The following is a 13183-nucleotide window of genomic DNA, read 5'->3' on the forward strand; positions in this document are numbered from 1 at the left end:
CTCTCTCTCTCTCTCTCTCTCTCTCTCTCTCTCTCTCTCTCTCTCTCTCTCTCTCTCCCTCCCTCTCTCTCTCTCTCTCCTGCCCCTGAATGACCTGACACCCTGCCCCCTCCCCCCCCCCAGTTCTGGGAGGTGGATTGAGGGCTTTGAGAAAGGGAAATTCTTCCACCATTTCCCAAAGCCCCTCTAATCTAGCTTTCTCCAACCCCATGAATTTCACCTTAATGCCAAACTTGGCTCCCAAGACCACTCAGGTTTAACCAAGCTACCTTCAGCCAGATTAAAAGGAGGAAGGTCTTAGACCAGGAACTATCTTGGCTCTATTTGTCTTCTATTTCTGTGCTTTTCCCTCTTCTCCCTCTACCCGCCCCCCCCCAAATACATTCACATATATGCACACACACAGTCTTCCTGCCCCTCCTTGTCCTTCCAGACTCAGCAGAGTCGTTCCCTTGGCAAGCTCCAGCTTTCAGAGCAGTAAGACAAAGAACAGAGCAGACCTGACCCATGCAGAAAGACCTGAGGCTTGGGAGGCTCCAGGGGCTTGGGACTTGTAGGTCCCTTTTACTGCAAGCAGCAAGACCATCTATCCTGCCTTGCAGTGGACATGGGGACCGTGAAAGTCTGGAGAGGAGGATAAGGGGCAAAGGGCCCTCCAAGACTATTTGTTCCAATCCCTCTGGTAGATGTTTTGAGTTGTGCCTGTCCTGACCTGTGTCTGGGCTCTACTCCCAAGTATTCTTGCCACTCACCTCAACCTTGGGGGCAAGAAGACGAGGCAGCTGGGGGACTTCAGGCTCCAGACATGAGGACCCAAGAGGGGAGAGATTAGCTGCCAGACAGCAATTTAGAGAGAACCAAATCTAAGTGGGCCTAGGGTGGAGAGATTGCTAGTGGGGCAGAGGACAAGCAGGTTAGGGCTAGAGGTGGACGGTGCCTTACCCGTGGTCTGCAGACTCTCCTGGATGGCCTCGATGTCTGCCAGCTCCATGCATTCCCCTTGTCCGTGCATCAGCGTGTGCAGGGGCTTCTCCACCCCTCGAGGTGGGTAGCAGCGTAGGCCTGAACCACAGCGAGCAGTGTATACACCACAGGGCATCCCCTTACTCAGGGCACAGGTGGCACAGCAGCCACAGCCAGGCTCCCGGACCAACTCCTCACAGCCCGTAGGGGGCTGACAGCGTGCCAGCTTCTCTTCTGAACAAGGTGGGCAGTGGATGGCCTCATCTCCCTGACATAGCCCCGGCACAGTGGCTAGCAGCAGCCCAGCCACAAGGCAGAGAGGCAGCATGACTAGACGAGGTGTAAGCAGGTGAGGAGCAAGGGCCAGCAACACTTAGGAGAGGTAGGTGGGTCCAGGCAACGGCAGAGGTCACAAATAGGCAGGCTGGGGCAGGTGCCCTTTGAGCTTCAGCCCTGGGTAGGAGACTTCTGCTGACCAAAGACACAGCCAAGGAACTTAGGAAGCTGCCTGAACGGGAGAGTGCCTGGGAGCAGGGCCTGTGAGCAGCATTCTCAGCCTGATGCCGTCAACCAGGGGGACTCAGTGCAGCAATGCTTGGCCGAGCCCAGCTCCCCCGGACTTTATACCGGCCCCTGGCCACACCCCCAGCTCCTTCCCAGAGGTGGGGGAGCCCAAATCAGACAGAGAGAGAGAGAGAGAGAGAGAGAGAGAGAGAGAGAGAGAGAGAGAGAGAGAGAGCGCTATTTAGGGGAAGCCAGAGAGATGCCTGTCCAGTTTTTTCTGCAACATCTGAAAGTCCTTTTCTTGAAGAGGAAGGAAGCGGGGCAGCTTGAAAGCAGCAAAGAATTGTTCTGAATGGAACTTAGAGCCTAGAGTCAAAAGAGGGAGAGAAGTTGAAGGAGAAAAGAAAATGAGACAAAAGGTGACCAAAAAAAGAATCCCCAACTAGGTCTCTTCACATGATCTCTCTCCCAATAACTGGAATTCTTTCAGAGCCCTTCTCATCACACACAAGGGAAAATAAAAGCAGGCATCCTATTCTCCAGGCTGTTCCATCTCCTTTTGGCTCACTCCACACCAAACCAGTGACTTTGGACGTGGAGAACCCATTTTTGCCATCCCTCCCTTCCCCAAACTTTTAAAATCTTTCAGCAACATCCCACTACCGCTAAGGAAGGTCCATGCAAGGAAGGAAGCAAGCAAGCAAGGAAGGAAACGCAAATTTATTAAAGACCTACTATGTGTCAGGCACTGTGCTAACATTTGAACCTCACAACAACAATAGGTTAAGTGCTATTATTATCCCCATTTTTTCAACTGAGAAAACCAAAGTTAAGTGATTTGCCCAGGATCACACAGATAGAAGATGTCTGAGGTCAAATTTGAACACAGATCTTCCTGACTGCAGGCCCAGCACTCTTATCAATGAGTCACCTAGCTGCCTCTAAAAAGGCTGAAGACTTTAGGAATGGAGATTACCTGTAATAGCCTCTCCCCTCCCCCAAAGAGGGTCCTGGGGACAAGTCAGGCAGGATCTGAGGGCCAGATAACAGGCTTACTTCTCCAAACCCTTCCTCCCCTAGCCACTTCAATAGGCATTTTAGACACTAAGTACAAGACACTGTCCTCCTAGGCAATGGGAATACAGAGAAGAAAAAAAAAAAAACAATTCCCGACTTCACTCTACTGGAGTGATACAAGATACCCACAAAAAATTTAGTTCAAAGTAATTTGAGGGGATCCCTAACAACTCGGGGGTGAAGGATCACTTGCTTCCATCCCTGCCTCCCTGGGGGGAAGGAACTGAACTGCCCTTGTCCCGCAGCCCTCCTTCAATCCATTCTTTCTAGAGATGCTCAGTTATCATCCCTTGGAAGCTAGGCTGCACCCCTTTATTCTTTTTTTTCTTTTTTTTCTTTTAAACCCTTAACTTCTGTGTATTGGCTCCTAGGTGGAAGAGTGGTAAGGGTGGGCAATGGGGGTCAAGTGACTTGCCCAGGATCACACAGCTGGGAAGTGGCTGAGGCCGGGTTTGAACCTAGGACCTCCTGTCTCTAGGCCTGACTCTCAATCCACTGAGTTACCCAGCTGCCCCACACCCCTTTATTCTTTCTCCTACCACATCCCAAGGAAGAAGGTTTGGTCTAGTAGTGGTTAAATTCCAAAAGCTTTAGAACAGACCAACCCCCTCCCCACCACTACCTTCCTCTCCATTCCAGTGATGAAAGAGCCCACCACTCACCTAGATAAGGGAGAAAATCGAGAATCTGATTCCTTGAGTTCTCTACATTTATAGAACCTTTTTCCCCTCCCCCCACCCCCACTCTGACCTCTGGCCCAGAAGCCCTTTCTGCTTAGGGTGACTTCTCAAGGTTTCTTGCCTGGGTACTAGAACGAGGCAAATGAAGATGGGGGGTTGGGAGGGGGGAGGGGTAAGGCAGGGGGAGGGGTGGTGTAAACCTAACAAACCTGAGAGGAAAACAATGGAACCTGTCCTATCAAATTCCCTTGGGAGAGATATCCTGTCTCCAGTCCTGCCTCCTCGGAGGTCGTGGGACATGGATTTCCATGATTCAGCCCCGACCCTAAACGAAAAATGGGGTATATGGACGATTGAGGCCCCGGGCAAGTTGCTTTTTTTCTCTGGGCTACAGTTTCCTCTCCCTGGTTGGGGTTGGACTCAAACATTTTTAAGATCCCGTCCAGCTCGGACATTCTATGAATCCAAGGGCTTGGACCAGTTGGCTGGAAGAAAGGAGGGGGGGGGAGAGGCAAAGGAGGGAGGGGGAGGAGCCGAGAAGTCATTGAAAAGTTGAAAACTGCTGACACCTAATGGCCACTCCTGGAATGACAGCTCCAATGGGTAAAGGGGAAATGGCCCTAGACAGGGGACTCCTCTATTCACACAGCATCCTATCAAACGGTTAGGAATCCCAACCTGGCCCATGGTGCTGGGCTCTAGTCTTTTCCCCCTTTTTCTCTATGAGGCTACCATGCTCACCCATTCCGACCCAGTTCAGTTCTGGCAGAACTTGGCTTCTAATGAGAAGGAACACTTCTTTTTGCATACTTGTTGGTTTATTTTGTATACTTATTTTTGCATACTTGTTGGAACAGTTCATTTAAAACTTAAGTTTTGTATTTGATTTGTCATTTGTTTATATGGTTATAAGATGAGGGGTTTTGGTTTTTAAAAGATTGCTCTATTACAGAATTGAATACTATGGAAATAAGTATTGAGTGATAATACAGGTATAATCCAGGGGAATTGCTTGTCAGCTCTGGAAGAAGGGAAAGAAAAGAGGAGAGAAAGAACATGAATCATGTAAGCATGGGAAAATGCTTAAATTAAGAAAAATAAAATGAAATTTAGGTTTTGGTTTATGTCCAAGTCGACCCAAAGAGGGATGGCAAAAGGTACTCAATGTATAGTATAAATCAGGTATGGAGCAGTTATTTATTTCCTATTTGCATATAAACACACACACAGAGAAATGCTAAAGAACAGAGCACTCACATCAAGCATTAACAGAACAAGTTAAATAAGATTCAATTATTGCAACTTATGAGATAGGCTTGACCCCTTAACTAAATCTATATCTTAAATAACTTAAACATCTTAGGTAACTTTATATTATTGTAACCTCTGAGTAGCCTGATGCTTAAACCTCAACAGTACCTTAAGCAGTTTTGGGGACCACCAAATAGGCAAGCCCCATTTTATCTCACTTCTGCACTGTCTGAACAATTCCCAGACATCATCCTGTTAGGACGATCTTCTCTGTCACAGATCTACTCCATCTCACAGACTAATGAATCTCTGGACCTCCCAAATTCACATGGTCACCTCCAATCCTAGGCATTCCCACCTCAATGTTTCTGCTTGGTCATGGACTCAGAAAATAACATGTTTTCTGTAGTCACCATGATGCCAGAAAGGGAAAGGGTCAGCTCATTTCCCATCCTTCCCTGGAAGTCTCAGAGTCTTCAGATGCCCTCTGAAGTGTGGAAGGACAATCAAAAGGAAGCTGTCATTCCCTTTAAAAAGAAACACAAGGAGGCAGCTAGGTGACTCAGTGGATTAAGAGCCAAATGAGAAACAGGAGGTCCTAGGTTCAAATCTAGCCTCAGACACTTCCTAGCTATGTGACCCGAGGCAAGTCACTTAACCCTCTTTGATTCAAAGACAGAAGGTAAGGGTTTTCAAAAAAAGAAAAGAAACACGAAAACAGGCTGTGATTGTCATATACCCCAAATCCTTGCTGCCTACATGGCAACCCACATTGGGAAGTCTGAGGTGGATAGAACTCTTGAACTGGAGAACTCTGAGCTGCAATGGACCAAAACAATTATAAGTATGCTGTATGGGGCAGCTAAGTGGTTCAGTGGATAGACTGCCAGGCCTGGGATTGGAAGGACCTGGGTTCAAAAATGGCCTTAGACATTTCCTAGCTGTGGGACTCTGAGCAAGTCACAACCCCAATTGCCTCACCCTTGCTGCTCTCCTGTCCTAAAATTGATACTAAGACTAAAAGTAAGGGTTTAAAAAAAATGGATTCTATGATCCTTTAGGAGTCAGCACACTATGGGCCAAATCCACCTATGGCCTCTTTTTGTACAGTACCTAAATAAATATCCCTTGGCAATGTCCCCTACAGGTGTTCATCTTATTTCTGCTTGAAGACTCCCAGATATTTTTTTTTAATTTAAAAACCCTTACCTTCCATCTTGAAATCAATACTATGTATGGGTTCCAAGACAGAAGAGCAATAAGGGCTAGGCAATGGGGGTTAAGTGACTTGCCCAGGGTCACACAGCTAGGAAGTGTCTGAGGCCAGATTTGAACCCAGGACCTCCCATCTCTAGGCCTGGCTCTCAATCCACTGAACTACCCAGCTGCTCCCTCCCAGACATTATTAAGGCAACTCTTTCTACACTGGATCTGATCCAACTGTTAGAAAGTTTTTCATTTTGTGGACTTATAATCTAACTCCCAATAATTCTCATCCATTGCTCTCTGGGGCGAAGTTGAATATGGTAACCCCCTGAATACTTGAAACAGTTTCATAGCCCTCCTAAGTCATCTCTTCTCCAGGCTAACATCCCAAGAACATTCCACTGATTCTCACAGGGCCCGATCTCTCATCTTCTCGCTATTCAATTGCCCTCTTCTATATGTTTTCCGGCCTGTCAAAGTCCTTCTTCAAATATGATCTCCAGAACTAAAAACAATATGCTAGAAAATAACTTATATTTACATCATATTTGAGGTTTACAAATATCACATCAACCATGTCAGGTAAGTAGGATAAGTATCAATGTCCTTGGTTTAAAGATGAGAAAAATTGAGATCCAGAGAGGTAGAATAATCAGCCCATAATGACCTAACTCAAGCGTTAGAGTTGAGATATGAATTAACTCCAAGTTTTTTAATCCTAAATCTACCCCTTTTTCTACTAAAGTACTGTGCTTCTCCCAATTCCACCTAACCAAGGATGAGTGCTTTTGTAATGTAAATTTTGTTTTATTTCTGTGGTAGTACTGTCTTAAATCCTCCTCATCTCATACAGGTTAGGCTAATTTTTCCTTAAAAAGTAGTGAGACATTCTTCAAGACTTGAGGGATCAAAACTATTTGGTACTAGCTAAGAAATAGAAGGTAGATCAGTGGAACAGGACAGACATACAACAAACAGTTATAAAAGATTATAATAGTCTCATATTCAACAAAAACATAGATCCAAGTTTGAGGGATCAGAAATCACTATTTGGTGAAACTTGTTGGGATGACTAGAAGGTTGGCAGAAACAAGGTATAGACCAGTGATTCCCAAAGTGGGCGCCATCACCCCCTGGTGGGTGCTGCAGCGATCCAGGAGGACGGTGATGGCCACAGGTGCATTTGGGGGCGGTGAATAACTGTAAGGGGGTAGTGATAGTATGTGACAGGGGGCGCTAAGTAATATTTTTTAAAAGGGGGTGGTAGGCCAAAAAAGTTTGGGAACCACTGGTATAGACCAATATCTTATAACCATTCACTAAGACAAGATCAAAAAGGATACACGATCCAGACATAAAAGGAGATATCATAAGTAAATTAGAAGAAAAGTGAACATGTTACTTATTAGATTTATGGATAGGAGAGGAATTTACAAGTCAACAAGACATGGAGAGCACTGGGAATTGTAAAATGGATAATTCTGAGTACATTAAATTAAAAACATTTTATACAAATAAAATAAATGTTGCCAAGATTTATAGCAGAAAATTAGGGGGGAAATTTTTACAGACAGCCTTTCATATAGAGGTCTCATATCTAAATATAGAAAACTTTGTCAAATATATAAGAATAATAGCCATCCTCCAGTTGACAAATGGGCAAAAGACATGAATAGACAATTTTCAGATGAAGAAATCAAAGCCATTTTTGGTATACAAAAAAATGTTCTAAATCACAGCTGATAAGGGAAATGCAAACCAAAATAATTCTGAGATATATTTCACACCTATCAGATTGTTTAAAATGACAAAAGGACAAAATGACAAATGTTGGAGAAGATGTGAAAAAATGAGGACACCAATACACTGTTGGTGGAACTGCAAACTGATCCAACCATTTTGGAGAGAGATTTGGAATTATATCCAGACAGTTACAAAACTGTGCAATACCATTGCTGGGTCTGTTTCTCAAGGAGATCAGGGGAAAAGAAAAGGAAGCTATACTTTGCAAAATATTTATAGCAACTCTCTTTGTGGTGGCAAAGAACTGGAAATTGAGGGGATACTCATCAATTGGGAAATGGCTAAACATGATTGTGATGGAATACTACTTCATCATAAGAAACAACGAGTGGGCTAATTTTTTTTTTAAACTTGGGAAAAACTACATAAAATAATGAACAGCAAAATGAGTAAAACCAAGGGAATGTTATATATATATCTACGAATGTAATACTTGAAGAGTAACTTGGGAATGAACTTAAAAACAGAAAAATGAAAGACATAATATATATATGTATATATGCATGCATATACATATATATATATTACTCCCCAGATGATGCCTTCTATGCAAGGAAAGACTGAGATATTTGTAAATTAATTAATTAAAATATGTGCATGCGCGCACGCACGCACACACACACACAAACACAAAGACTTGGGTTGAAGGGCAGCTAAGTGGTACAGCAGATAGAGCACCAGCCTAAAATCAGGAGGATCTGAGTTCAAATATGACCCCAGATACTTCCAAGCTGTGTAACTCTGGGCCAGTCACTTAACCCAGATTGCTTAGCCCTTACCACTCTTCTGTCATAGAAATGATACTAAGATAGAAGGTAAAAGTTTGGGGGGGAAAAGGGCTCAGTTGATTCAGATGATTAAGGGCTCAGATTGTTGATGCCACTTCCTCCTCCTCAGAGGAAAGAGGTAGAAGAGGAGAAGAAGGAGATAGAGATGGAGATAGAAGAGGAGGAGGAGGAAAAGAAGGGGGAAAAGGAAGAAAAGAAGGAGGAGTAAAAGAAGAATTAATTTACTTATTTAGTGCCATACCTACTAGAGATGGAGATATAAGAGGAGGAGGAGGGAAAGAAGAGAAAAAAAGAAAGAAAAGGAGGAGGAAGGAGAGAAGGAGGAGGTAAAGAAGGAAGAGAAAGTGGAAGAGGGGGAGGTGGAAAGTGGAAACATCTCTCTTCTCTAAGGTTTGGCTGGAGGATCATCATGGATGAGAGGCCTTTGCTTGACTGAAGTAATTCAAGGTATCTTCATGCTTATCTATATTAAAAATTCTTTTCTTGCTATAGTTATGTAAAACTTTTTTTTTGTTCATTGTTGAATAACCTACAAGTATCTCATTTTGTTTCCATTTCAGACTTAAACTGCCCATCCCAGAACAATTTCTATTCAAACCAGGAACAAGCACATAAGAAAAAGAAAAGCATTCAAAGCCAAAACAGAAAATTACTTTCTACAAGTCATTTTTCAGATTTTTCTTTGTGCTCTGGGTGGGTAAAGAACCCTGTGAGATTCCAATTGGGATACCTTGGAAAATGGCAGCATTCCATGGCACCTCTAAGAATTAGATCCAATTTCTAGTTGGGGAAATAGAATGTAACCCCTGGGAAAGCACAAAAACTCACCTGCTGGGTCATAGGATCAGAGAGTGAAAGCTATAAGATACATTAGTGGTCTTGTAGTCCTCCAGACCAATCTATTTATTTTATAGATGAGGAAATTTTATAGATGAGAAATGTTAACAGTTGCTCGAGGTCAACAGGGAGTGACAGAGCTGGTGTTCAAACCCCAATGTTCATGCTATATAAATCCAAGTCTTTCCCCTAGACTGTGGTGTCCCTAAAGCAAGGTTACCCCAGTGTGGGGGTACTCTGTGGGTCCACATCCAATTCAAAATTACTTTACTAGTCAGCTAAAGGAGATAACTGTTGTTCAGTTGCATCTGACTTTGTAATCCCATAGTGACCCCATGTACCATCGCTATCCACAGAGTTATCTTGGCAAGGATACTGGAGTGGTTTGCCATTTCCTACTCCAGTGGATCTAGTGTATCCTTCTATCAGGGAATCAGAGGTTAAATGACCCGCTCAGGGTCACACAGCTAGGAAATATCTGAGGTCATATTTGAACCCAGGACTTCCCTTCTCTAGACCTGATTATCTACTGAGCCACCTGGCTGACTCCTAGGTTAAGTGATTTGCCCAAGGTCACACATCCGGGAAGCATCTCTGGCTGGATTTGAACTCACATCTTCCTGACTCCAAGTCCAGTGTTCTAACCACTTATCCACAACTGCTCCTAAAGGACACATTTAGTTCAAAGCAAAGACATTTAATGAAATAACCCAAGAGAAGTAGTCCTGAAACATTTCCCCCAATAAACCTGTAACACCCTGTATTCCTACAAACACACCATCAATGTCCAGAATAAATATATGGATAATTAATAAATATAAAAAGGTGGAATATATATAGCTAGAAAGTACTTGCTGCTGTGAAGCACATGCAGATGGGCACATGTATGCATGAAATTCACATTTGGTGCATACATTAAGGAGAACCCCCCACTCCTGATGTTTCAGGGCTCCCTGTACCTTCTCATGATGTCACCATGCTATTCCCACTAGGCTTATTCCAAGCTCCACTGGGTGTTCTTCCCAACTGGTCTCTCAATGCCACCATTTATCCTTGCTTTAATATAGGTCTGCTTGGGGGTAGCTGGGTGGCTCAGTGGATTGAGAGTCAGGCTTGGAGATGAGAAGTCCCAGGTTCAAATCTGGCCTCAGACACTTCCTAGCTGTGTGACCCTGGGCAAGTCACTTCACCTCCATTGCCTACCCTTACCATTCTTCTGCCTTGGAACCAATTCATGGTATTGATTCTAAGATGGAAGGTGAGGGTTTTAAAAAAATTAAATTAAACAACATAGGTCTGCTTGCTACTGGTCACTACCGGATGAGATTTCACTGGACAGTAGACTTTCTCTTCTTCTAGATTCACATAGTCTTCAGTAAGGCTACTAGGCCTTCCTAGAAAGAAGGTGGATGGACTTCTCTTGAGTTATTTCAGTTTCCTTTTACTTTAAAATCTAAAGGCTTTGTCTATCATAGCTCCCTGCTCAAAAAAAAAACCCCTAACACATCTAGTCATCAACCCTTCCCAGCTTGCTTTCTTTCTTTTTTTTCCTTTTAAATCCTTATCTTCCATCCTAGTATCAATTCTAAGACAGGAAGGGTAGTAAGGGCTAGGCAACAGGGCTTACGTGACTTGTCCAGGGTCCCACAGCTGGGAAGTATCTGGGGCCGGATTTGAAGCCAGATCCTCTGGACTCCAGGCCTGGCTCTCTATCCACTGTGCTGCCTAACTGCCCCCCACCCCCAGGTTTATTTCCATAAGGAAGAGGCCTGTCTAAAAGCTTTCTGGTAAATGTTGAACAAACAGTTCTCCAGTATCCACATGACATCCTCTTAAGATTAATTTTCTTTATCCACATTTTCTCCATCATTTTCTTAAGTCTGGAAATCAACAAAACAATAAATCAAGCCCAGATTTGCAGTGTTTGCCTATCTATCAAGGCAGCATGAGTTTTGCTATTTTTTTTTGCATTTTTTTTGCAATATGACTAATATGGACATATGTTTTACATGATTTCACAGTTGATACCATTTGCTTGCCTTCTCTGTGGGGAGGAGGGAGGTAAGAGAGGGAAAAATTTTGGAACTCAAAATTTAACAACAAAAGAATGTTCAAAATAAATGATACTTTTTTTTTTTTGATGGGGTGAGGGAGGGGCCTGGTTCCAGCATACCCCTGGCCCTGTTTGCTCCTTAGAGCTTCGACGAAGGTAAGTTTTCTTTTCCAGAAAGAGATTTCTTCCTCCAAGTGGCGAGCCCCCCCAGCTAACTAGTGTTTTCAGCTTTAGCTTTTTTTAAAACCTGTATTTCTGCATGCCAAGGGTAGAATTTCTCTCAGGAGTCTTTGTCTTAGGGTCAGAAAGTCTCTGCTTAATTCCAGTGGTCCCACTGCTTCCAGTCAGGATCTCTAAAGAGGGGCCATTCTCCTCTCAACTGCTCGCTACTCTGTCAGTAAACTGCCAAATGCTCTTGGCTTCTGGGGTCTCCCGGTTTCTCAGGTCCCATACTTCCCAATCGAATAAGCAGGAGGAGGAAAAACACAGAAGGGAGAAAGGCTTTGCTCTACCTAACTGAATATCTAGCCTTTCACTTGTCCGAGTGACTGGCAAACTTTTTTGAGTTTTTTAAAGCCCATCCTACACATAGAGGCGCTCACCTAAACTGAACATGGGTAAGACTTCCCGGGAAGCTCCTGTCTCTGGTGTTTCTTTTTGGGGGGATATGTACTTTTCCCCCCCTAGTTTAACTCGGACTCTAAAAGGAATGAAGTCGAGCATCCTGCCTCCCTCCTTTAAGGGGAAGGGGAAGAAGCCAAGTCACATTATCCATGGTGAAATCTGCTCTTTTAGATTTGAAAGTTTAAAGGCCTTCCCTGGGACTTAATGAAGATTCGTGGTATTAGAAGCTTTCTGGAACAGTATGTTGAGAGATGATCCCTAGGAAATTAAAATAGGGATCCTACGGGAGTCACAGACCCAGACCTCAGGGAGCTCCTGGTCTGATAAGGAAGATGGAACAATAGCTTGTATGTATAAAGAATCTCAAGTTGGTTAAAAGACAGTTTATATATTGATATCTTCCTTGATAAAGTCCTGAGCAAAGAATCTTGGAGATCCAGGAGATCTCCTGAGTCAATTAGTCTAGCCTTAAATCAAAGCATGAAACCCTTTATAATATCCACAATTTATTTGGACTTTTTTGTGTTGTTAGCTCTTACCTTCTTCCTTAGCATTAATTCTTTTTTTTTTTTTTTAATTTTAAACCCTTAACTTCTGCGTATTGACTTATAGGTGGAAGATTGGTAAGGGTAGGCAATGGGGGTCAAGTGACTTGCCCAGGGTCACACAGCTGGGAAGTGTCTGAGGCCAGATTTGAACCTAGGACCTCCTGTCTCTAGGCCTGGCTCTCAATCCACTGAGCTACCCAGCTGCCCCCTTAGCATTAATTCTAAAGCAGAAGAGCAACAAGGACAAGGCCCTTGGGGGGTTAAGTGACTTGCCCAGGATCACTCAGCTAGGAAGTATCTGAGGCCAGATCCTTCCACCTCCAGGCCTGGTGCTCTATCCACTGTGCTACCCAGTTGCCGGACATTTTTCATTATAGGTAGCTACAGAAGCAACCTGGTCTATCTTTGGCTGTGAACACTCTTATGAGGCAGATTAAAGAATACTTACAAAGCATCCTTGGTAGAAATTGAGTCCTAAATGATTAGAGGATGGAAGAAAAATGAGATCAGAGTGGGGTGCAGCCTGGGCATCTAATATAGAAGCCAGCTTCCTTCACCCAGTTCTTCCCAATGGCCACATAGGAGCCCTAGATGAATCAGGGTGAATGACCAGATGCCCAAATGTCTCACTGGACAGTGTCGTCAAGCCTCTGTCCTCCAGGAAGCCTTTCAGGATTTCTCTGGCCTGCAATATCTGCCACAAACACTAACCCTCTGGTGCAAACACTGTTATGATCTACACAGATACTGCCCAAGAGTATAATGGAAAGATGCCCACCCAGGCAGTGCAAGGATGTGGACTAAGATGCCTAGAGAGTGGGAGCAGCTGGGTAACACAGGGGATAGAGC

At 43.9% G+C, this 13183-nt stretch overlaps 1 protein-coding gene across 3 annotated transcripts in view; it reads right to left on the reverse strand.

Annotated features, from left to right (window-relative positions):
• Positions 1-1539, reverse strand: part of IGFBP4 (insulin like growth factor binding protein 4) — a 27230-nt gene extending 25691 nt beyond the window's left edge. For all 3 annotated transcript variants that reach the window (XM_044673149.1, XM_044673147.1, XM_044673148.1), the window contains exon 1: positions 943-1539. In XM_044673149.1, coding sequence (XP_044529084.1) covers positions 943-1291 — 349 coding nt within the window. In that variant the 5' untranslated portion in view covers positions 1292-1539. The remainder of the gene's footprint in view (positions 1-942) is intronic.
• Positions 1540-13183: the final 11644 nt, after the last annotated feature.

Source organism: Gracilinanus agilis, chromosome 4 (assembly GCF_016433145.1).
Source record: "Gracilinanus agilis isolate LMUSP501 chromosome 4, AgileGrace, whole genome shotgun sequence".
Taxonomy (NCBI): domain Eukaryota; kingdom Metazoa; phylum Chordata; class Mammalia; order Didelphimorphia; family Didelphidae; genus Gracilinanus; species Gracilinanus agilis.